Consider the following 22,310-nt stretch of genomic DNA (forward strand, 5'->3'; position numbering starts at 1 on the left):
AGTTTGTATAGGAGTAAAGTTGGAAATGAGGAACAAGTGATTTAATAGCTAAAGAGCAGTACGAGCTAGCCAGAAGTCAAACCTAGAATCTTCTGATCCGTAGATAGACGCTTTATCCATTGCGCCACTAGCCCTACATTCAAAGAGCATCGGGAGCAGCTCGGTTCTCACACCATTGTATGCAAACAGTGGCGATATTTGTTGGCAAGGGTATAGAAGGCCAATCAAATTTTTATTGTAGTCGAAAATACGGGGCATCTTGCAGGAAATTTAGCTTAAGCTGTCCAGTTTCTATCAGTGTAAAATATATCAGAAGACGTATTAATTCAAAGGAACAACCGAAAAGTAGCTTTACCCAGCTGCCGTGACCCGGATTCGAACCGGGGTTGCTGCGACCACAACGCAGAGTACTAACCACTATACGATCACGGCCATTTGGAAGGAAGAGGGCCTCGTTGTTGTGATAGCATAGATGGAACTCTGAATATTAAATATACTGCTATTTTCTCGGTTTCCCTAATTGATGAGTAACAAATGACATTATCACGGATGGTTTATCTAGCACTGCTGATTCTAGACCAACAACAGAGAAAGCTTGTTGACAGCTGTTCTTGACTAACATTGAAGGATTTAGATGTGTTTTAGCACATGTTGAAAGCTAATTACTTTTTGGCTTTTTATGGATGGACATTTACTTTGATAGACAGTTTGTATAGGAGTAAAGTTGGAAATGAGGAACAAGTGATTTAATAGCTAAAGAGCAGTACGAGCTAGCTAGAAGATGTAGGAAATCAAAGGAACAACAGAAAAGTGGCTTCACCCAGCTGCCGTGACCTGTATTTGAACCAGGGTTGCTACGTCCACAACGTTCAGCAGATGTTGAAAGTTAATTAATTACTTTTTGGCTTTTTATGGATGTACATTTACTTTGATAGACAGTTTGTATAGGAGTAAAGTTGGAAATGAGGAACAAGTGATTTAATAGCTAAAGAGCAGTACGAGCTAGCCAGGAGTCAAACCTAGAATCTTCTGAGGTGTAGTCAGGCGCATTATCCATTGCGCCACTAGCCCTACATACAGAGAGCATCGGGAGCAGCTCGGTTCTCACACCATTGTATGCAAACAGTGGCGATATTTGTTGGCAAGGGTATAGAAGGCCAGTCAAATTTTTGTTGTAGTCGAAAATACAGGGCGTCTTGCAGGACATTTATCCTAAGCTGTCCAGTTTCTATCAGTGTAAAATATATCAGAAGACGTATTAATTCAAAGGAACAACCGAAAAGTAGCTTTACCCAGCTGCCGTGACCCGGATTCGAACCGGGGTTGCTGCGACCACAACGCAGAGTACTAACCACTATACGATCACGGCCATTTGGAAGGAAGAGGGCCTCGTTGTTGTGATAGCATAGATGGAACTCTGAATATTAAATATACTGCTATTTTCTCGGTTTCCCTAATTGATGAGTAACAAATGACATTATCACGGATGGTTTATCTAGCACTGCTGATTCTAGACAAACAACAGAGAAAGCTTGTTGACAGCTGTGCTTGACTAACATTGAAGGATTTAGATGTGTTTTAGCACATGTTGAAAGCTAATTACTTTTTTGGCTTTTTATGGATGGACATTTACTTTGATAGACAGTTTGTATAGGAGTAAAGTTGGAAATGAGGAACAAGTGATTTAATAGCTAAAGAGCAGTACGAGCTAGCTAGAAGATGTAGGAAATCAAAGGAACAACAGAAAAGTGGCTTCACCCAGCTGCCGTGACCTGTATTTGAACCAGGGTTGCTACGTCCACAACGTTCAGCACATGTTGAAAGTTAATTAATTACTTTTTGGCTTTTTATGGATGTACATTTACTTTGATAGACAGTTTGTATAGGAGTAAAGTTGGAAATGAGGAACAAGTGATTTAAATGAGGAACAACCTAGAAATTTTTAATAGTAAAGAGCAGTACATAAAGAAAAAGCTAGCTAGCCAGAAGTCAAACCTAGAATCTTCTGATCCGTAGTCAGGCGCTTTATCCATTTTGCCACTAGCCCTACATTACACAGAGAGCATCGGGAGCAGCTCGGTTCTCACACCATTGTATGCAAACAGTGGCGATATTTGTTGGCAAGGGTATAGAAGGCCAGTCAAATTTTTGTTGTAGTCGAAAATACAGGGGGCGTCTTGCAGGACATTTATCCTAAGCTGTCCAGTTTCTATCAGTGTAAAATATATCAGAAGACGTATTAATTCAAAGGAACAACCGAAAAGTAGCTTTACCCAGCTGCCGTGACCCGGATTCGAACCGGGGTTGCTGCGACCACAACGCAGAGTACTAACCACTATACGATCACGGCCATTTGGAAGGAAGAGGGCCTCGTTGTTGTGATAGCATAGATGGAACTCTGAATATTAAATATACTGCTATTTTCTCGGTTTCCCTAATTGATGAGTAACAAATGACATTATCACGGATGGTTTATCTAGCACTGCTGATTCTAGACAAACAACAGAGAAAGCTTGTTGACAGCTGTGCTTGACTAACATTGAAGGATTTAGATGTGTTTTAGCACATGTTGAAAGCTAATTACTTTTTGGCTTTTTATGGATGGACATTTACTTTGATAGACAGTTTGTATAGGAGTAAAGTTGGAAATGAGGAACAAGTGATTTAATAGCTAAAGAGCAGTACGAGCTAGCTAGAAGATGTAGGAAATCAAAGGAACAACAGAAAAGTGGCTTCACCCAGCTGCCGTGACCTGTATTTGAACCAGGGTTGCTACGTCCACAACGTTCAGCACATGTTGAAAGTTAATTAATTACTTTTTGGCTTTTTATGGATGTACATTTACTTTGATAGACAGTTTGTATAGGAGTAAAGTTGGAAATGAGGAACAAGTGATTTAATAGCTAAAGAGCAGTACGAGCTAGCCAGGAGTCAAACCTAGAATCTTCTGAGGTGTAGTCAGGCGCATTATCCATTGCGCCACTAGACCTACATTCAGAGAGTATCGGGAGCAGCTCGGTTCTCACACCATTGTATGCAAACAGTGGCGATATTTGTTGGCAAGGGTATAGAAGGCCAGTCAAATTTTTGTTGTAGTCGAAAATACAGGGCGTCTTGCAGGACATTTATCCTAAGCTGTCCAGTTTCTATCAGTGTAAAATATATCAGAAGACGTATTAATTCAAAGGAACAACCGAAAAGTAGCTTTACCCAGCTGCCGTGACCCGGATTCGAACCGGGGTTGCTGCGACCACAACGCAGAGTACTAACCACTATACGATCACGGCCATTTGGTAGGAAGAAGGCCTCGTTGTTGTGATAGCATAGATGGAACTCTGAATATTAAATATACTGCTATTTTCTCGGTTTCCCTAATTGATGAGTAACAAATGACATTATCACGGATGGTTTATCTAGCACTGCTGATTCTAGACAAACAACAGAGAAAGCTTGTTGACAGCTGTGCTTGACTAACATTGAAGGATTTAGATGTGTTTTAGCACATGTTGAAAGCTAATTACTTTTTGGCTTTTTATGGATGGACATTTACTTTGATAGACAGTTTGTATAGGAGTAAAGTTGGAAATGAGGAACAAGTGATTTAATAGCTAAAGAGCAGTACAAGCTAGCCAGAAGTCAAACCTAGAATCTTCTGATCCGTAGATAGACGCTTTATCCATTGCGCCACTAGCCCTACATTCAATGAGCATCGGGAGCAGCTCGGTTCTCACACCATTGTATGGAAACAGTGCCGATATTTGTTGGCAAGGGTATAGAAGGCCAATCAAATTTTTATTGTAGTCGAAAATAAGGGGCATCTTGCAGGAAATTTAGCCTAAGCTGTCCAGTTTCTATCAGTGTAAAATATATCAGACGACTTATTAATTCAAAGGAACAACCGAAAAGTAGCTTTACCCAGCTGCTGTGACCCCGATTCGAACCTGGGTTACTGCGACCACAACGCAGAGTTCTAACCACTATACGATCACGGCCATCTGGAAGGAAGAGGGGCTCGTTGTTGTGATAGCATAGTTGGAACTCTACATATTAAATATACCGCTATTTTCTCGGTTTCCCTAATTGATGAGTAACAAATGACATTATCACGGATGGTTTATCTAGCACTGCTGATTCTAGACAAACAACAGAGAAAGCTTGTTGACAGCTGTGCTTGACTGACATTGAAGGATTTAGATGTGTTTTAGCACATGTTGAAAGCTAATTACTTTTTGGCTTTTTATGGATGTACATTTACTTTGATAGACAGTTTGTATAGGAGTAAAGTTGGAAATGAGGAACAAGTGATTTAATAGCTAAAGAGCAGTACGAGTTAGCCAGAAGATGTAGTAATTCAAAGGAACAACAGAAAAGTAGCTTCATTGATAGAAGCTGTCCAGTTTCTATCAGTGTAAAATATAGCAGACAACGTATTAATTCAAAGGAACAACCGAAAAGCAGCTTTAGGTTGGTCTGTATTGGTTGGCAGGGAAAAGACGTGGGTTGTCCACCACAACCACGACGGACAGAGCCTCTTCCTGGGGACTGCTGCTGCTGCACAGGTCTTGCAATTGGAGCCTCAAGACAGGGGATGGATTGTTGCAGCACCTCAGTCTCCTGACTCCGGCTACACTTGTTGTACCTGAATAAAAATAACAACAACAAAAGGGCAGTTTTAAAGAAGAGATACATTCCACAAATAAAGCTGTTGTTGCTATCTAGGTTGTATAGATATTTATTGATTTACTCACCAATACCATTGTGCCAGCGTTGCCGTGTTCACCTTGCTGGATGGTGGTGTCGGCCATCACACATGCGTAAGTTGTTGTACGTGTGGATGACGTGGGCCTCGGGGCTCTTCTTTTGGCCAGTGATGGCCATGCAGAGCTGGATGAAGATGGCCTCCACCAGCCGGTTGCAGTCTGGCCACTGGGCCGTACCGTGTGACCCAACAAAACACCTGGACAATTAAGGCAGTGAAAAACATGGTAATTATAGCTATGGTCACATGGATTGTAAACAATATAAACAAATAAACAAAGCTCTAGATGAATAATGAAAATTTAAGATAGTGACAGACTTGTAGCAAAGCACAATATGTTAGGATTGATTCTTTAAAATCAATTGCAAAAAAAGTTAAAGACACAGATGAAGACACAGGATCAGGAGCTACAGCAGACGGACCTGTGGCAGGGGACTAAACAGGTTATAAAGAGTGTCTATTTATGTCTTTTGTCTTTTGTTTTGTTTTTTAATGCACTAAGCTAACATGACTCTTACAATACAGTAAAAAAAAAAAAAGTAAACATACTTACCAACAAAGTCAAAATCTTCCTCCGCAGAAACAAAACTTGCCGAAGACTTTCCAAGACGGACACGTGCCTAATTGGCTCCTTTTCTAGAGAGACACTCAAGCTGTCATTGGCTGCTCGTGGCTGTTTTCTGGTGGCAACGAGTCCCCTTATTGGCCATTTCTAGGGAGTTATTCAAGCTGTCATTTGCTGGCCGTTGCTCGACACACAGCTAGCCGTACGCTACTAGCCCTACGTTCAGAGAGCATTGGGAACAGCTCGGTTCCCACACCATTGTATGCAAACAGTGGGGATATTTGTTGGCAAGGGTATAGAAGTCCAGACAAATTTTTGTTGTAGTCGGTTCTCACACCATTGCATGGAAACAGTGGTGATCTTTGTTGACAAGTGTATAGTAGACAAGACAAGGGTTAGCCTCGTCTCACTCACTACAGGCACCTGTTAATCAAAGTGACCATGCCCTAATTTATGCAGAACTTTAAGCCTGAATATAACTTAATCTGTAGAGTTATAAAAAAAATCCCCCCAGTGTTGTCATGAAGTGTACACTTAGCTTTAGAGACCAAAAACAGTTTTGGTACCAGGGTGTGAACATGTTTAATTTGAACATGGGAGTCTATGGAAATTGACTCACTTCTGGACCCAGCATCAAAGCGGCCACTCAACGAACTACTATTTTTGGTACTTCTGCATGTGTTTTATTGCTCAGCACAGGAGGTTGCCCCTTGGAAAATATCAATGCTTTATACGGCTTCTCCTGCCCCTCAACAGGAGGTGGCATTGTAAAGTATTCTCTGTGCTCTGGTACTACACGTTTTAATGGACACCCTGCAGCCAATCAGAATCGAGTATTCGCCCAGATAATGGTTTGAAAAAAGAGGTCCCCCTGATACTTTTGTCTCGACCTGCACCTAGTACGTTGCTACTTGTTGCTAGTCCAAGCTGTTATGTTAAGTTCAGCATGAAACTAAACAAGACCTGACAAGAGTTATTATCACATGTCAGTGACAATGGTGATTCAACAAATTTACTGAAAAATGGTCTATTAACGTCTTACACATACAATTTATGAGTGCTTATAGGATATTGCTCTTGTGCTACAAGGTATTTGTTTTGTCTACACTTTCAATTGGCGTGGCACGGATATAACATTCATTCATCGTTATCATTTATTTTTATACTTAATTTTCTGTTACTGCAATAGTGCCATATTACACCTGTTTAGGACTGTTTAGGACCAGAGAATAATTTTTTGCCAAGACAAAGAATATTTTGTGTTAGGCTGTTTTGCATTCATTAATAAGGGACCCTCTGATTGGATGGCCCAGTATGTCATATTTGTAGGCGGTATTAACACTCTTTTGTTACAAAGACAGAGATCACCATTGCCCTCCCCTAGTGTATCTCTGTTTAGGTTTTGGCCTACATATTTGGGTTTATGATGACGTTTGGCCTTTCTCAAGAGGAGTACTGTTTTCCAGGCTCTAATGCCTCGTGTGTTAGTGCACAGTTCAGTGTGGGGTCCAAAGTTGCCCTCTACTTCTTGTTTGCTTTAGGCATGCTGGTTACCATTTTAGGAAACTCTGTTGTCATTGTGTCCATAGGTCATTTCAAGCAGTTGCATAATCCTACCAATGTGCTTGTTTTGTCTCTTGCTCTTGCGGACCTTCTTGTGGGTGTTACTGTGATGCCCTTCAGCGCCATCCGGACCATTCATGGCTGCTGGTTTTATGGTGATGACTTTTGTCTGCTGCACTCCAGTTTTGATATGTTTCTTACCTCTGTCTCTATATTCCACCTTATTTGCATTGCTGTAGACAGACAACAAGCAATATGCAATCCTATGCAGTATTCTAGGAATATCCCAATGTCAGTGGCCTGGATTATGGCATGTGCCAGCTGGGCACTGGCTGCTGTCTACTCTTATGGACTACTTTACTCAAAGGCCAACATAGCAGGGTTAGAAGATTATTTGGCATTAATAAATTGCCTTGGCAGTTGTAACCTTCTCTTTAACCCTCTTTGGGGAGTCCTGGACAGTGTTGCCGCTTTTTTCTTTCCCTGCACTGTCATGGTTTGCCTTTACACTAAAATATTTTTTGTGGCTAGAGAGCATGTGAGAAAGATTGGAGATATGAGCAATTATTCAAATAACAGTGTAAAAGGTGGGTTGATTAAACAGTCTGAGCATAAGGCTGCAAAGACTCTGGGCATTGTCCTTGGTGCATTCATCTTTTGTTGGATGCCGTTTTTTATCAGTTCTATAATTGATGCCTACAATGGCTTTAGTACACCTGCTGCCATCTTTGAAGCATGTGTATGGATGGGTTACTTCAATTCAACATTAAACCCAATTATTTATGCCTTCTTTTATCCTTGGTTTAAGAAATGTTTTTATCTCATTGTCAATCTGAAAATATTTGACTCCCATTCTTCAACCATAAAGGTGATACATTTATGACAGTAGTGTTGAGTATTTGTATGGAGTTTGCATACAGAGATTGTTTAATTGCTTTTGTTCTTTTAAAAATAAACTAGAAACCTGGAAGATGATGTTTGCACGGATGTTTTACTGCCACTGATCTTTATAGCAGTAGCATAGCCAATGAATCTGAGACGTATTTGTCTGTGGCAGGTTTTTTGACCGATTGTTGATTTTAAATGTAATTAAACAATCAAAAGATTAAACATGTTAACATTTTAAAATTAACATCATTACAATTTAGGCAAGTTATTGACTTTGACCACCATATAATAAAGACATTTCTATTATTGTGGTTTATGCTGCATACCATGGGTGCCCTTATTACATCATGAATTTCATTGTTTTTTGGCAAATGTACTTAGTAATGGATTTAATATGAATAACTGCATTAAATTGTTATGGATGTTGATAGGCTAATAACAAACAGTTTCAAAGATAAGTTTCACAATGACACATTAATGGAATTAAAAATGGAAAAGGGTATAAAAAGTGGTTTAAATTTGCAACTCTCAAAAAAGCATTAGATAATGATTGATTCGTTTAGAATTTCCCATATATTGTCTTAGTTCCCTATCTGATACTGATTATCTGCACCTTGTTTCCATGTTTGTATACATATTATGTTTGATAAAACAGCAAGCCATTGCTAACCAACATATGTAGAGTTGACTTATTAACACAAGATCAGAGATGTATTTTGATCCTAAACCCTTTTAGTGATTTATAAATGAGTAACTGTTCTTTTAAATTCTTTGGTAGACTAAAAGCTAGTGCAGAGAATTGAGAACTTACTAATGATATGATCAATTGTTTTGTAATCTGTTAGGACATAAGCAGCAGCATTTGTAATTGTACTTTTTTTAATTAAAAAAAAATCCTAAATCCAAAGAATTTCCTTTTACTTAAATATTTTGGTAACGCAAGTTAACTATGACAATCATGAGATTCATCATGATTTAATATCTTAATCGATTGATAGTTCTAGTTTGCACTACTCTGGTGTGTAGCGTTCTGGGATTCTCGCAGCCCTCTCTTCTGCGAGGGATTGCAGCTGGGGTGCTTCACACTTTAATGTGGTCACTCAGATCTGGCACCAGCTCGGACAATCGCGTGGCTGATCTGTTTGTGAACAGTGCAAATAAAGTGGTAAAGTTGATAAATGGTAGTAGTGCAGTTTGGTTTATTTGTCCTTTAGGAATTTATTTTTCATTGTTAAAGACTCTAATAGCCTGTGGGAAGAAACTCAAACACTTTATTTGAAGGGGTGTGCTGACTGACTCCATCACAACCATGACACCTGTCATGAACATTATGGATGTTAGGCTGTAATGTAGTGTGCTGCCTTGTCTCTCTCTCCCCTCCCCCTGGCTCGGTTTGATTACAGGAGTGGAGTCAGGTGCGCAGGAGTCACAGGGCCAGCTGCTACTAATCAGCCTCATCCTGCTCTGCGTGATATACTTGGTTCATTCCTACACTCCTACCTGCCAGATTGTAAACTACTCTATCCAGTCAGTTAAGCTTCCAGCCTTTGAAAATGTAAATACCTGGGGTCTCATTTATAAACCTGGCCAGAAATGTGCATACGCCACTTCCCACGCAAAGGTTGTGTTTTATAAAAAAACAAACTTGACGGGAGAATGTGCGGTCCTCCACGCAAACTCTGACCCATGCGTGCGCACATTTTGGAGACAATGGGAATTGGCGACGCAGATGGTGAGGTGGTGAACTGAAGTCAGACTGCAGAAATACTCGTAATATGCCTCATGCACATTTTTTCACTCCATACCATCCACGTTATCATGAAGATTAAATCCAGCAATGTTATTTGTGCTTGTAATGAGTGATAATTGTTCCATAAACACCTTGTAAAATCCAACTAAAATCTTAAAGGTCCCATGGCATGGTCCTCTTTGGATGCTTTTACATAGACCTTAGTGGTCCCCTAATACTGTATCTGCAGTCTCTTTCCTGAAATTCAGTTTTGGTGCAGAATTACAGCCGCTAGAGCCAGTCCCACAATGAGCTTCCCTTAGGATGTGCCATTTCTGTGTCAGTAGCTATTGAGGAGGAGAGAGGGGGGGGGCAAGGTGGAGGGTGGTGGTGTGGCCTTGACCAACTGCCACTTTGTTCGTTTGAAAGCCATGATGCCGCTCTCTCTCATGGGTGGGCCAAATTCTCTGGGTGGGCAAAGCAGAGAAAGGGGAGGTAACCTTGCTCCTTATGACCTCATAAGGAGCAAGATTCCAGAACGGCCCATCTGAGCTTTCATTTTCTCAAAGGCAGAGCAGGATACCCAGGGCTCAGTTTACACCTATCGCCATTTCTAGCCACTGGGGGACCATAGGCAGGCTGGGGGAACGCATATTAATGTTAAAAAACCTCATAAAGTGAAATTTTCATGCCATGGGACCTTTAAATAAAAATTTGTTCTTAATATTTAATCGGTGCTGTCTCACCGTAACATTGTTTGCTACGGAGCACAGGAGGAGAAGATGGCCCGACTACATGGAATACAGCATAGCATCAAATACCCTAGCATAAGATAACGGCAGAACGCATTGTAAATAACTAAATATCTGTCTTTTAATACAGTGCATATATCATCAAATGTCAAAGTCTGGAAATACAGCCGTTAAGCTCTCACAATCGTTACACTTAATGTTCTCGATATCAGTCCGAACTTTAATATTATTCGTTACAAAACCTGCATGAAGAAAAGTGTTTGCTTATTAGACTTTCGTCTTCAAATTGTATCTCGGGGTGGGGGATACCACTAGTTGATGCTGTGATTTTGGCAAGGTGTTAACAATCACAAATTGTTGTAAACATAAATACTGCTGAGACCACCGTGCGTAATGCTGCATGATGGCACTGCTGGCCCTGCAGGAGGACTATGCCAATGGAAGAATCAGGAGAGAAAGAGACTTCATGGACCATGACGATGACTGGCTAACATGCCGATTTAAATTCCCTAAAGCTGTGCTTTTGGATCTATGTACTGAGTTGGGTCCACTAGAGAGGACAACGTGCCGGAACCGTGCCATCCTGGTCCACCCCGGTCCAAATACAGGTCCTCTCCACTCTGGGGGCAACCGAAATGGCAGACAGCTTTTTTTTTTATAAATGTCATATATAATCTTCACCTTTATCACTAAAGCTTGTTTGGTATAATACAGTATATAGTTCTGTTAAATCTTATCATATGGGTATGGTATATTGAAGCTGTCCCCGAGTTCCGTAATGCCTGCCGTGTTGGACGGTATTATTAATATAGGTAGTATATAGATCAGATTTCCCTACACTGCGAGAACAGGCCAAAATTATAATTCAATTTGCAGCAATTCCCAAGCGTCTGATCGGCATTAATGAGGTGCTTTGCATTGGATATTTATGGTAAAAAAAATGGGCGTGTACAGGGTGGGATAAGAGGTTTTACATACGCACACTTGTGGGTGATCTGTGATTAATAAAGGGAACATTGCTTACAGATGTGCGTACACACGGTTTTATGAATTTTTGGCTTTCGGGCGTGCGTACACTTTTAGTAAGGATCCTACGCACAGTTTTATAAATGAGACCCCTCAAGGCTCTGGATTTCTGAAACTCCATCTCTGGAAACCCTGGATCCTGTTGGATACCTTTCCCCTAGAATCTCAGAATCTGCTGAATTTCCCAAGACCCCTGTGCCTGTTCCCTTGGACCTGGATCCCTCCTTGAACTCTGCCCCTAGCACATTGAGTATTCAGTTTAATACATTTTGTTCACTTTCCGGTCTCTGTCTCTGAAAATCTGCATTTGAGTCCAAGTCAGCTAACCTTAACAAGGGAGTCTTTATGAGTGTTTATGACTACAAATTTGGCATTGTTTGAGATGTTTTGCTATGACAACTTGACATTTACCAAGACAACAATGTCTGTTATGACAACTTGAAATTAACTGTCTAATGCTTTTTCAATGGTGCCATCAATAATTCCCTTGACCTCAAGTAAAGTAGAACTATTTCGGTTGATTAAGATGTCATACATTTTCTAAAGTTTGATGACATTAAATATACCAAGGTAATTTACTGAGCCATCAGGTGAAACAACTATTTTCATCTCATTTTTTATTTAGATTATTAATTATTTACATGAAGAATGTTTTTCGCACATTCGCGAAATGTGCAAGACTTACTTACTTACTTTTTCTAACTCCTCCTAGGCTGTGCGTCCGGTCTGCACAAATCTTGCCACATAGCATCTCCAGATGGACCTGACCAAAAGTTACCAAAAGAATTCTGCTCCTAGGCACACACATTCATGATTATGACATTTCCTATTGCAAATCTAATGGGCTTCGCTATTGGTTTACCCCTCAAGACACGCCTCAGCAGTCCCAATCAGTGCCCAATCAGGGGGTAGCACCCTAAGGCACCAAATTCAATTCAATTCAATTTCAATTCAATTTTATTTATAGTATCAATTCATAACAAAAGTTATCTCGAGACACTTTACAGATAGAGTAGGTCTAGACCACACTCTATAAATTACCCACCCCCTATAAAGCCCCAGTACATGCATTGCTCGTCTCCCTATGAAACTCAGCAACAGTAAGGACCAGCTGGGCTTGTACTTAGAGGGCTTTGCATATACTCATAGAACTGGAGTTACATCCAGGTTACTACTATTTCTAGTTCGTATGTGCTCCTCCCTCTAACGGGCTTCGCTATTGGTTAAAAACCTTAAGGCAAAGGCTGTAGAGAAGTGATGTACTCCCAGCTGGGCCTGAACCGACAGTAGTTCGAACCCAACTAAAAAAATTAGGGTGAGGCTATTTGCACCCCTGGTACAATTAGCAGTGTATGCTATTTGTACCCTGGTGCAATTAGAAGTGCTATTCGTACCCTGGTGAAATTAGAAATGAATGCTATTCGTACCCTGGTGCAATTAGAAATGAATGCTATTTGTACCCCGCCGGTGCACACAGCAATGTGTTCTATTAATACCCCTCTGGTACAAATATCAATGTATGCTATTTGTACCCCTGTGCATTTACAGTACCTTGGCATATATTTACACACAGTTATCCATACTACTCATGTGTTACACCTTTTTGGAATATTATCGCTCTGCCATTCTTACCCTAACCATAACCAATCCCACTCCTCTTGCCTAAACCTAACCAACCCAACCAGAGCAGGCGTATTCATGAGTCTTCCCCTACCACCCTGCAAAAAAAAAAAATGTTTCGTTCGCGGGCCCTGACTTGCATCACAAGATATCCTTCTTACAGGATGTTGAACAACTGTTTACCACTTGCTTTCTTCAAGCCTCGGTTGCTAGCTAACCGTACTGTATACAAAAAATAGATACTAACTAACAAACCAACGGTTGTATGCTTTCACTGAAGACAGAAAGCGCAACTGTAGTATCCATTTTCCGCTAGAAATTCAATTGTTATAAACTTCAGAGACAAAACTTTCCTAATATGCCAGTTTCTGCTGTCATGGAAGATGAACGTCCGCCATGATTTCGGTGCACGCGAGCAACGTGTTTTTGTTGTTACGTCACAGGGTGTGAATAGCTCAGCTGTGTGGCCGAGGCTATTCGTACCGGGGGTGCAAATAGACACTCTGCAAAAATTATCAACAAACAATCCAGCCTGCGAGCACCACCCACCTCTCATAGAATGCGCCCTCAAGCCTGCTAGCGGAGCACGATTCATTGCCTCATAGCTCCTTCGGATTGCGTCACAGATCCAATAAGCGAGACCTTGCACAGACAAAGGAGCTCCCTGAGTAGGGCCGCCATGGCAGACTAACAATTGGTCGAACTTCCTTGAAAGCTGCTGTGCACTCAACATAACCGCACAGCGTGCGCACAGGACATGAAGTATGAAGACGCCCCTGTCCACGTGAGGGAGGGGGGGTGAGAAAACCCTTGGTCAATACTAGGGTTGTGCATTGGCACTGCCCTCACAATTCAATTCGATTCAATTACGATTCACAAGGTAACGATTCAATTTGATTCTACGATGCATTGCGATGCATTGCAATGCATCAACATTCAACAAATGATATCTAATACGTATCTTCTTGTTTGATATTTTCACTTTCTTACTAAATTAATGCTATATTTTTTACATGTATTAGTGTAAGCAAACCCCTAAAAACATGGAAAATCCATAATGATAACTAGATAGGCTACTTAACTAGAAAATGATCTCAGATTAGGGGGCAGTTCACTGAGGAGTGATGGTTAAAGACTTGATTACTGAAACGTAATCCGTGTCCTGATTGGTGGAGAATGTTTACAGAAAGAAAGGCCAGTTGTCAGGTAAACATCTCACTGTCAAGAGCCTGAAGTGAAAAGTTGTGGAAAACAGCAGCTGTAATGATGAATGGACTGATAAGCAGGCTAGCATTCGTCTTGTATGCCTCATTTGAAATAAGACAATGTTGTTGCTAAATAATACAACCACAAAATCATCAAGAATGAAGAACCCGAGTCATTCACGTGCATATTAAGTAGCCACATGTATTTGTTTTGGTCTTAAAATACCTCCATAGGTTTACCGCTCCAGCGGAGAGGATGGTTCCTTTAGACGGCAGCTACGTTTACAAGAGTTTGTCCAAAGTTCAAGATTGGTTGCGAATTAAGATAAACACTTAGACTACAAACTGACATCTTTCATTTCAGCTTGTTTGTAAAGTCGCTATTTGCAGAGTAGAGCTGTGTTTGCACAGCGTGGTGGACGAGAGTGGACAGCCAGACAGAGCAGACTAAAATATCGCTTTCTGCCTGTACAACAGATAGGTGGGTATTGATAAGTATTGACTCTGTAATCATTGAGGGTTTATTGTAGGCTAATTACAGTAGGCTAACGAGTCACGAGTGTTAGTTCATCTGCGCCATCGGCGGTAAATAATCCCTAGTAACGTTTCCAGTCAGTTAGCTACATGTGCTGCGTGAAACGCGCGCACACACCTCAGCAGGGCTGAGCATCACTGTTCAGAATCCAAAATGCAACGCTTGTATCCAAATGAATTGGTTATAAATTACCTGAAGTGAAAATGTGAAATGTTAACATTCACACGCTTCGTGCCGCTCTGTATGACGAGTGCTGATGCAGCAGACAGAGCCACAGTGACTGGCCCATGCGGGCCAGAAACTTCACAACTTTATTGTCCACTCAAGGCCAGAAAATAAACAGTGACATAATCGATTATGGCACTTTGCCGCATCGATGCTGAATCGTGCATGCCCCGCATTGCAATGCATTGCCGAATCGATTATTGTTGACACCACTAGTCAATACATGAACAATCAATGTGTGCAAGTATAACTGTTGAGAAGTTTGTATGCCTTTTTGAAATATGTGATGGACGGTAGTGTTCTATATGACGGGGAATGTCATTCCAGATTTTGGTGAATAAAAAAAGGATTTCTGACTATAGTTGTTTTTGTATGAGGAAACAGGAATGGGTTAGGGCTAATGCCTGTGAGACTGACCTAGTGAGGCGTACTGGTACTGGATGGATGCCGCCAGCCTGTGCAGGGCTGGGGATCTGACATCCCCTTTATGTTGAGATATGCCACTACTGTGGTGTTGTCTGACCTCACCTAGTGATGGCCAAATTAAGGTTTGTGAACCATTTTCTCTATTTTCTAAGCCCACTAGATGGCGATCTCTGCTCAACAAAGGGTTGAAAGAGTTGCCATTCCTTAAGCCATTTCTTTAACGGAGTGTCTATTTGCCAAGGGGGTAAGCTTCGCTTCAGAACTCGAGCCATCTATGGCGCCATTTTGTTGCTAACTGGCCATCACCTCCTGTTAGCATTCCGCTGACCGCCATTTTTTTTTTACGTCACTTGACTGCGAATAACTTTACATCAGAAATGTTTGAAGACTCTATTTGTCCGTTGTTTAGTTCCAAAGAAACACGACAATGTATAAAAGGCTTCATTACCTTGTACCTCACGTTATGGCTCCGTAGCAGACGTTTTTGTAAATATAAGCTAACGATTGTGTCATAACCAAGTGACTTACTGTCGCATAGTAGAGGAATTACCGTATAGTACAGGAGAAGCTCGCAGGCAGTTTCGACTTAAATGAGCTGTTTAGGTTTAATTACTAATGTTAACTAGCATGTTAGTTAGCAATAATTAGCCTGTGCCCATGTTATCTCCTTACATACACCTACAGTCTCCGTATCTGTAAGATTGGGAATGATTGAGATTTCTCTTGGCACAGCTACCAGAAGACTTCCAACTTTCAGACACGTTGCTCACGTCACATTCTCTCAGTTGGAGGCTGCGCAGTAAAGCCGGCCATCACCGGAAAAGTGCTTCTAATAGCCTTCACTGGTCTCCGTCCAGAGCAACGGGGTCTATTGGTCCATTATATACTGTCTATGCTATTTGCACCCCCGGTACGAATAGCCTCGGCCACACAGCTGAGCTATTCACACCCTCTGACGTAACAACAAAAACACGTTGCTTGCGTGCACCGAAATAATGGCGGACGTTCATCTTCCATGACAGCAGAAACTGGCATATTAGGAAAGTTTTGTCTCTAAAATTTATAACAATTGAATTCTAGCGGAAAATAGATACTACAGTTGCGCTTTCTGTCTTCAGTGAAAGCATACAACCGTTGGTTTGTTAATTAGTATCTATTTTTTGTATACAGTACGGTTACCTAGCAACCGAGGCTTGAAGAAAGCAGGTGGTAAACAGTTGTTCAACATCCTGTAAGAACTGCTAGGAGAGTGGTTAGAGTGCTTACCTTTTGGTATGGGAGTTGGGAGTTCCATTCCCCTGTGAGGCAATCTTGATTTTGTAATTTTGGATTGGATAATTTGCATGCAATTGCGCAAGTCAGGGCCCGCGAACGTGACATTTTTTTTTTTTGCAGGGTGGTAGGGGAAGACTCATGAATACGCCTGCTCTGGTTGGGTTGGTTAGGTTTAGGCAAGAGGAGTGGGATTGGTTATGGTTAGGGTAAAAATGTCAGAGCAATAATATTCCAAAAAGGTGTAATACATGAGTAGTATGGATAACTGTGTGTAAATATATGCCAAGGTACTGTAAATGCACAGGGGTGCAAATAGCATACATTGATATTTGTACCAGACGGGGTATTGATAGAACACATTGCTGTGTGCACCGGCGTGGTACACATAGCATTAATTTCTAATTGCACCAGGGTACGAATAGCATTAATTTCTAATTGCACCAGGGTACGAATAGCATTAATTTTTAATTGCACCAGGGTACGAATAGCACTTCTAATTGTACCAGGGTACAAATAGCATACACTGCTAATTGTACCAGGGGTGCAAATAGCCTCACCCTTTCTTTAAACAAAAGAGCGCCATCTAGTGGCCTCAGAAAATAAATAATATGCTTCACAAAGCTTCAAGTAGCTTCTTTTGCCCATCACTAACCTCACCATGACATTTCCCGACCAACAGCGGGGCAACGTGGTGCAGCACCATCTGCACTGCTTTTAGCTCCAGTAGGTTGATGTGATGTGGGAGGCTCTGCCACATGCCTCCCACGCTGGCCTATTCGTAGGCCCCGCACCGCCCAGTCACGGAGGTGTGTGTGAAGACCTGGACATAATGTGGAACGCACCCCAGTTGCACACCCACGTGGAGGCAGCTGGGAGAGTCCCAGAACATCACGTCCCACTGCGCCAGTGCAGGTACATAAAGTTTCAGTCTTGGCTTGGCTGCAGCTAGGCAGCTAAACAATGTAACACACCTTACTAGCCACTGAGACTGAATGTGAAACAATCCTAGCTGATGAAGAAGAGGCCGAGGAAGAGCGGGCAGCGCGCACCGTCTTCCCCTTATTCGCTTCACCCTGGGAGGAAAGGGGAAGTTCCCCTCGTACCCGAGTGGAGTGCCTCATATTGCTAGTAACATTAGCTGACACAACATGGCTAACAGTGCTAACATCAATCTGAATGTGTTGTGGTGGAAGAAAAACCCTCTGAGGCCTGAAGTCTTCATAGGATCCTTGGACGGAGGTTGGGGGGCAGAAGGATCTGCATCCTCTCCCTCGCTGGCACTGGGCTAACGAGGGGGGACTGATGGTCCCAGTAAATTTCCCCCATCGCTCGCACTCCCCTGCAGGAGGGGCAGGCGTTCACTTCAAGTTGATGCCGCTGACAGTTGAGACAGTTGCTAATTTAACTTATTTGTTAAAAGTAAGTGCTGTAGTACAAATAGCAGGAGACAAGTTATAATTGAGGGAAGTTTGGAGATACTACCTTATTTAATCATTAAATTAATAAATATTTGTGTTGTATCTCTTTTCGGTGTTGTAATTTGTAGACGTCCCTATAAGCACTTGTCTTACTGCCGGTAGCAGTAGCAGCAGAGAGCAGAAGCCAACAAGCAAGTGTTATTTAAATAAACTCCTGGTGTACTTACAAACTTTCCAATCCATCATTTTATGAGTGCATAACCTATTTGTACTACTGTAGAAGTATAATTTCGGGCATTATTAGTGGGATCATTTACGAGATACACAGTTGGATCCATTCAAGTTCAAGTTACTTTATTTATACCCGGAGGTAGATTTTGTTTGCAGTAGAATCACACATCATCACATTATCCCACATCCTCACATTATCACACGTCATCAGAAAAGTTCTTAAGTTCTGAAAAACGCTTCTGGAGAGTTGTTTAGCTCGAGGTCGTGGTGCAAAGGACTCTAGGTTGAAATTACTCCGAACCATCACTTTAAGGTGGAAAGTTTTGTCTCCACCAAAGTGGAAGAGCAGCGAATTTCTCCCATGTTTGTACCTGAAATCTTGGCTGTGCTGCAAAAATGTTACTGATGTCTAACGTTATGTTATTAGACTGCTGCTTGTTGTTGATCCAAGCACAGCTCCGCCTTCTTGGTCTTGCATGGCTTGAGGTGCGCATTAGCTCAGATGTATTTTCCTTTCAACATTCTTGGATTCGGTGATGTTTCTTCTCCAAGCTGAACATAAATGTCCCTGGTTACGTATCTTTAAAAGGATAAATGTAGCAGTGCTTCTTGGCATTACGTCATGTAACCCATGATTTGTGTTAACTCACACAAACAATCTAGTTCTAACTCTTAAAACCGTGCCCAAGAGTCTATTCAATAGTCACAGATGTACACTCAAATTGAGTTGATTTGAACTCATAGAGAGTCTATTCTAAAGGACAGACTTTGCTTTCTATATAAATGTAGTATGCCCCTTGAGTTCAGTTTCTGGTTAAGGTTCTAGTTCTCTATTTCCTTTTGTATTTGTGTTTGATATAACCATCCATTCATTCTATCTAATAAGATATATTTCTTTTTCTATTTGTCTTTTCATTTAGTATGCAGTGTGCTTCAACTATCCAGCACTTGACATTTGTAATCTTTTACTCTAATAGACTTCTTTGTTACCCAAAATCAAGTCAAATCTTACTCCTGAAAACTATTTATAGTTATTTGGGCCATTTTTGTGCATATTGCAAATAATATAACATAATAATGTCTCTTGGACTATTTTATATTCACAGGCTTTTGATTGGATGGCACGTTGTATCAGCTGATTTGTAGGTGGTCTCTATACTGTGTCTATGAGTACAAGACAGAGATTTCAGTATGTTTCTCCCAGGGACCTCTGTGTTTAGGTTCGGTTATCGATGAAGTTTTGTCGTACATATTTGGGTTTATGATGACGTTTGGCCTTTCTCAAGAGGAGTACTGTTTTCCAGGCTCTAATGCCTCGTGTGTTAGTGCACAGTTCAGTGTGGGGTCCAAAGTTGCCCTCTACTTCTTGTTTGCTTTAGGCATGCTGGTTACCATTTTAGGAAACTCTGTTGTCATTGTGTCCATAGGTCATTTCAAGCAGTTGCATAATCCTACCAATGTGCTTGTTTTATCTCTTGCTCTTGTGGACCTTCTTGTGGGTGTTACTGTGATGCCCTTCAGCGCCATCCGGACCATTCATGGCTGCTGGTTTTATGGTGATGACTTTTGTCTGCTGCACTCCAGTTTTGATATGTTTCTCACCACTCTGTCTATCTTCCACCTTATTTGCATTGCTGTAGACAGACAACAAGCAATATGCAATCCTATGCATTATTCTAGGAATATCACAATGTCAGTGGCCTGGATTATGGCATGTGCCAGCTGGGCACTGGCTGCTGTCTACTCTTATGGACTACTTTACTCAAAGGCCAACATAGCAGGGTTAGAGGATTATTTGGCATCAATAAATTGCCTTGGCAGTTGTAACCTTCTCTTTAACCCTCTTTGGGGAGTCCTGGACAGTGTTATCTGCTTTTTCTTTCCCTGCACTGTCATGGTTTGCATGTACACTAAAATATTTTTTGTGGCTAGAGAGCATGTGAGAAAGATTGGAGATATGAGCAATTATTCTAATAACAGTGTAAGAGGTGGGTTGATTAAACAGTCTGAGCATAAGGCTGCAAAGACTCTGGGCATTGTGCTTGGTGTATTCATCTTTTGTTGGATGCCGTTTTTTATAAATTCTATAATTGATGTCTACATTGGTTTCAGTACACCTGTTGCCATCTTTGAAGCATTTGTTTGGTTGGGTTACTTTAATTCAACGTTAAACCCAATTATTTATGCCTTCTTTTATCCCTGCTTCAAAAAATGTTTTTATTGTATTGTCACTCTAAAAATATTTGCCTCAAATTCCTCAACCATGACTATGTCTGTTAAATGACAAACCACACTCAAAAAAATTACTATTTTCATGTTTGAAAACAGTTATTGAGCATGCATATGCAATAGAAGGATTTTTGTTTTGCTGTTTATTGCTGTTATTGACAATTACATGTCACGTTTTTCATAATTTGGAGATGTCTGTGCATGAAATGCAAATACATTGAAATCTGGCATAACCAATCCTCAAAATGGGGTTTGTGATTTCACCATATTATATTTCATGTGGGTTAATTTCTTATTTATATTTAACAAATGTGATCAAAAAAGGTTGTAAACATGGTAAATAGTTTGTTTAAAAAAATAAGAAATACATATGAAGTGGATGCAACTGTGTCTCAGTACTCAAGTACAAGTATTGTTTCTTTATGGCTTACTGATATTTAAATGAATGTACTTCCAAATTGTCATTATAGTTACATTTTAGATTAGACACTTCTTCTCTGAGCCTGATAACTTGAAAGGGGGTCTAGCTGCAGACTGTGGAGTCATTTACGGTGCAGGCTCTGTCAGGCACTGTCAAGCGGGAAATACATTTCCTGTCCTGACAGTGGAGCCTGCACCGGAATAGACTCCACGGTGCAGGTCCGATGCAAGACACTCTTTGGATAACTTAAGCTTAAACTGCTTAGAAAAAAAATGTGGGTCCTAACGCAGCAGAATTCTAATTTTGCTCTTACAATTTAGAGTAAGGGCTGTGCATAAATGTTTCCTAAGTGTAAAAATTGGTTCAAACTCCCAAATTGTTCCAGAGGTTTCCTGCTGTGACACATACACAGAGGCAGAGAAAAACACTTTCCACCAAAGAAAAAGTACTTTGGAAATGTATGATAATTAGTTGATCTACATCAATTATTTATATTAGCTGGGCAATGAAAACAAGATTTTTTATGAGTTCTGAAGAGCAACATCAAGCATCAAAATATACTTAAAGTACAAAAAAGTTAAATGAGTCATGCAGAATGGCCCATTTCAGAGTTTAATGGTGCAATACTTATCTTTATCCATATTATTACATCATATATGAAGTGTTGATTATATGTTGTATTATGAATCTGAATCTGCAGAGTAACTACAGTACTAACTGAAGGTATTAAATAAATGTAGTAAAATAAATAGGGGGGGTTAGGGTTCTGGTGAAATTTATGGTGGAAATGCCTTTATTTATGTAAAGAAAAATTCAGGCGCCAGGTGACAATTCAAAATAAAATTGAATGTAATGCAGAGAGGCTCTTAGACATCCTGTATTGCTTTCACATATATATTTTTGAAGCAACCCTTAAAATGCACCCGTTCACAATAAACAAAAAGTAATTCATTTTAACTAGCTCAGATGTGTTTTACCAAGAGCATGTTGAAACTTTCTGCAAATTCACCCTCATTTCAGTTTTAGTTTTTTACAGAAATTAAACAGACTTGATGTTGACATTCCAGGAGATTGCACTTCGCTCCAATTGCTTCAAAACGGACACCAAAGTAGCGTGAAGATTAAACATTAAACATCATCATTCCTATATAGTTCTCCAAGCAGGTATTTTGTATGTATATATAGCTACATGCTTACTTGGCCCTTAAAAAAAAAACTAAAACGACACGTGTCACTTATGTTGTGATGTACCAAAAGCTTGTAAATTCAGTATAAATTCATCCATCCATCCATCCATCCATCTTCGTCCGCTTATCCGGTGTCGGGTCGCGGGGGGAGCAGCTCCAGCAGGGGACCCCAAACTTCCCTTTCCCGAGCAACATTAACCAGCTCCGACTGGGGGATCCCGAGGCGTTCCCAGGCCAGGTTGGAGATATAATCCCT

General features: G+C 40.8%; 2 protein-coding genes and 4 non-coding genes across 6 annotated transcripts; 2 read left to right on the plus strand and 4 right to left on the minus strand.

Annotated features, from left to right (window-relative positions):
* Positions 1 to 360: 360 nt before the first annotated feature.
* Positions 361 to 432, minus strand: trnah-gug (transfer RNA histidin (anticodon GUG)). Its single transcript has one exon. It is a non-coding gene; the product is annotated as a tRNA-His (tRNA).
* Positions 433 to 1,297: 865 nt separating this feature from the next.
* On the minus strand, positions 1,298 to 1,369 carry trnah-gug (transfer RNA histidin (anticodon GUG)). The gene has a single exon. It is a non-coding gene; the product is annotated as a tRNA-His (tRNA).
* Positions 1,370 to 2,278: 909 nt separating this feature from the next.
* Positions 2,279 to 2,350, minus strand: trnah-gug (transfer RNA histidin (anticodon GUG)). Its single transcript has one exon. It is a non-coding gene; the product is annotated as a tRNA-His (tRNA).
* An 865-nt stretch (positions 2,351 to 3,215) lies between these two features.
* On the minus strand, positions 3,216 to 3,287 carry trnah-gug (transfer RNA histidin (anticodon GUG)). Its single transcript has one exon. It is a non-coding gene; the product is annotated as a tRNA-His (tRNA).
* Positions 3,288 to 6,750: 3,463 nt separating this feature from the next.
* LOC114552221 (trace amine-associated receptor 13c-like) lies at positions 6,751 to 7,770 on the plus strand. Its single transcript, XM_028572867.1, has one exon. It carries the CDS (start codon positions 6,751 to 6,753, stop codon positions 7,768 to 7,770), a length of 1,020 nt encoding a protein of 339 aa, XP_028428668.1.
* An 11,711-nt stretch (positions 7,771 to 19,481) lies between these two features.
* On the plus strand, positions 19,482 to 20,501 carry LOC114552222 (trace amine-associated receptor 13c-like). The gene has a single exon (XM_028572868.1). The coding sequence runs from the start codon at positions 19,482 to 19,484 to the stop codon at positions 20,499 to 20,501; it is 1,020 nt and encodes a 339-aa protein (XP_028428669.1).
* Positions 20,502 to 22,310: the final 1,809 nt, after the last annotated feature.

This window comes from Perca flavescens, chromosome 3, assembly GCF_004354835.1.
Source record: "Perca flavescens isolate YP-PL-M2 chromosome 3, PFLA_1.0, whole genome shotgun sequence".
Lineage (NCBI taxonomy): Eukaryota > Metazoa > Chordata > Actinopteri > Perciformes > Percidae > Perca > Perca flavescens.

Excerpts from the sequence above, each read along its gene's own strand:
- LOC114552221 (XM_028572867.1), top strand. The coding sequence starts at position 6,751 with ATGACGTTTGGCCTTTCTCAAGAGGAGTACTGTTTTCCAGGCTCTAAT.
- LOC114552222 (XM_028572868.1), top strand. The coding sequence starts at position 19,482 with ATGACGTTTGGCCTTTCTCAAGAGGAGTACTGTTTTCCAGGCTCTAAT.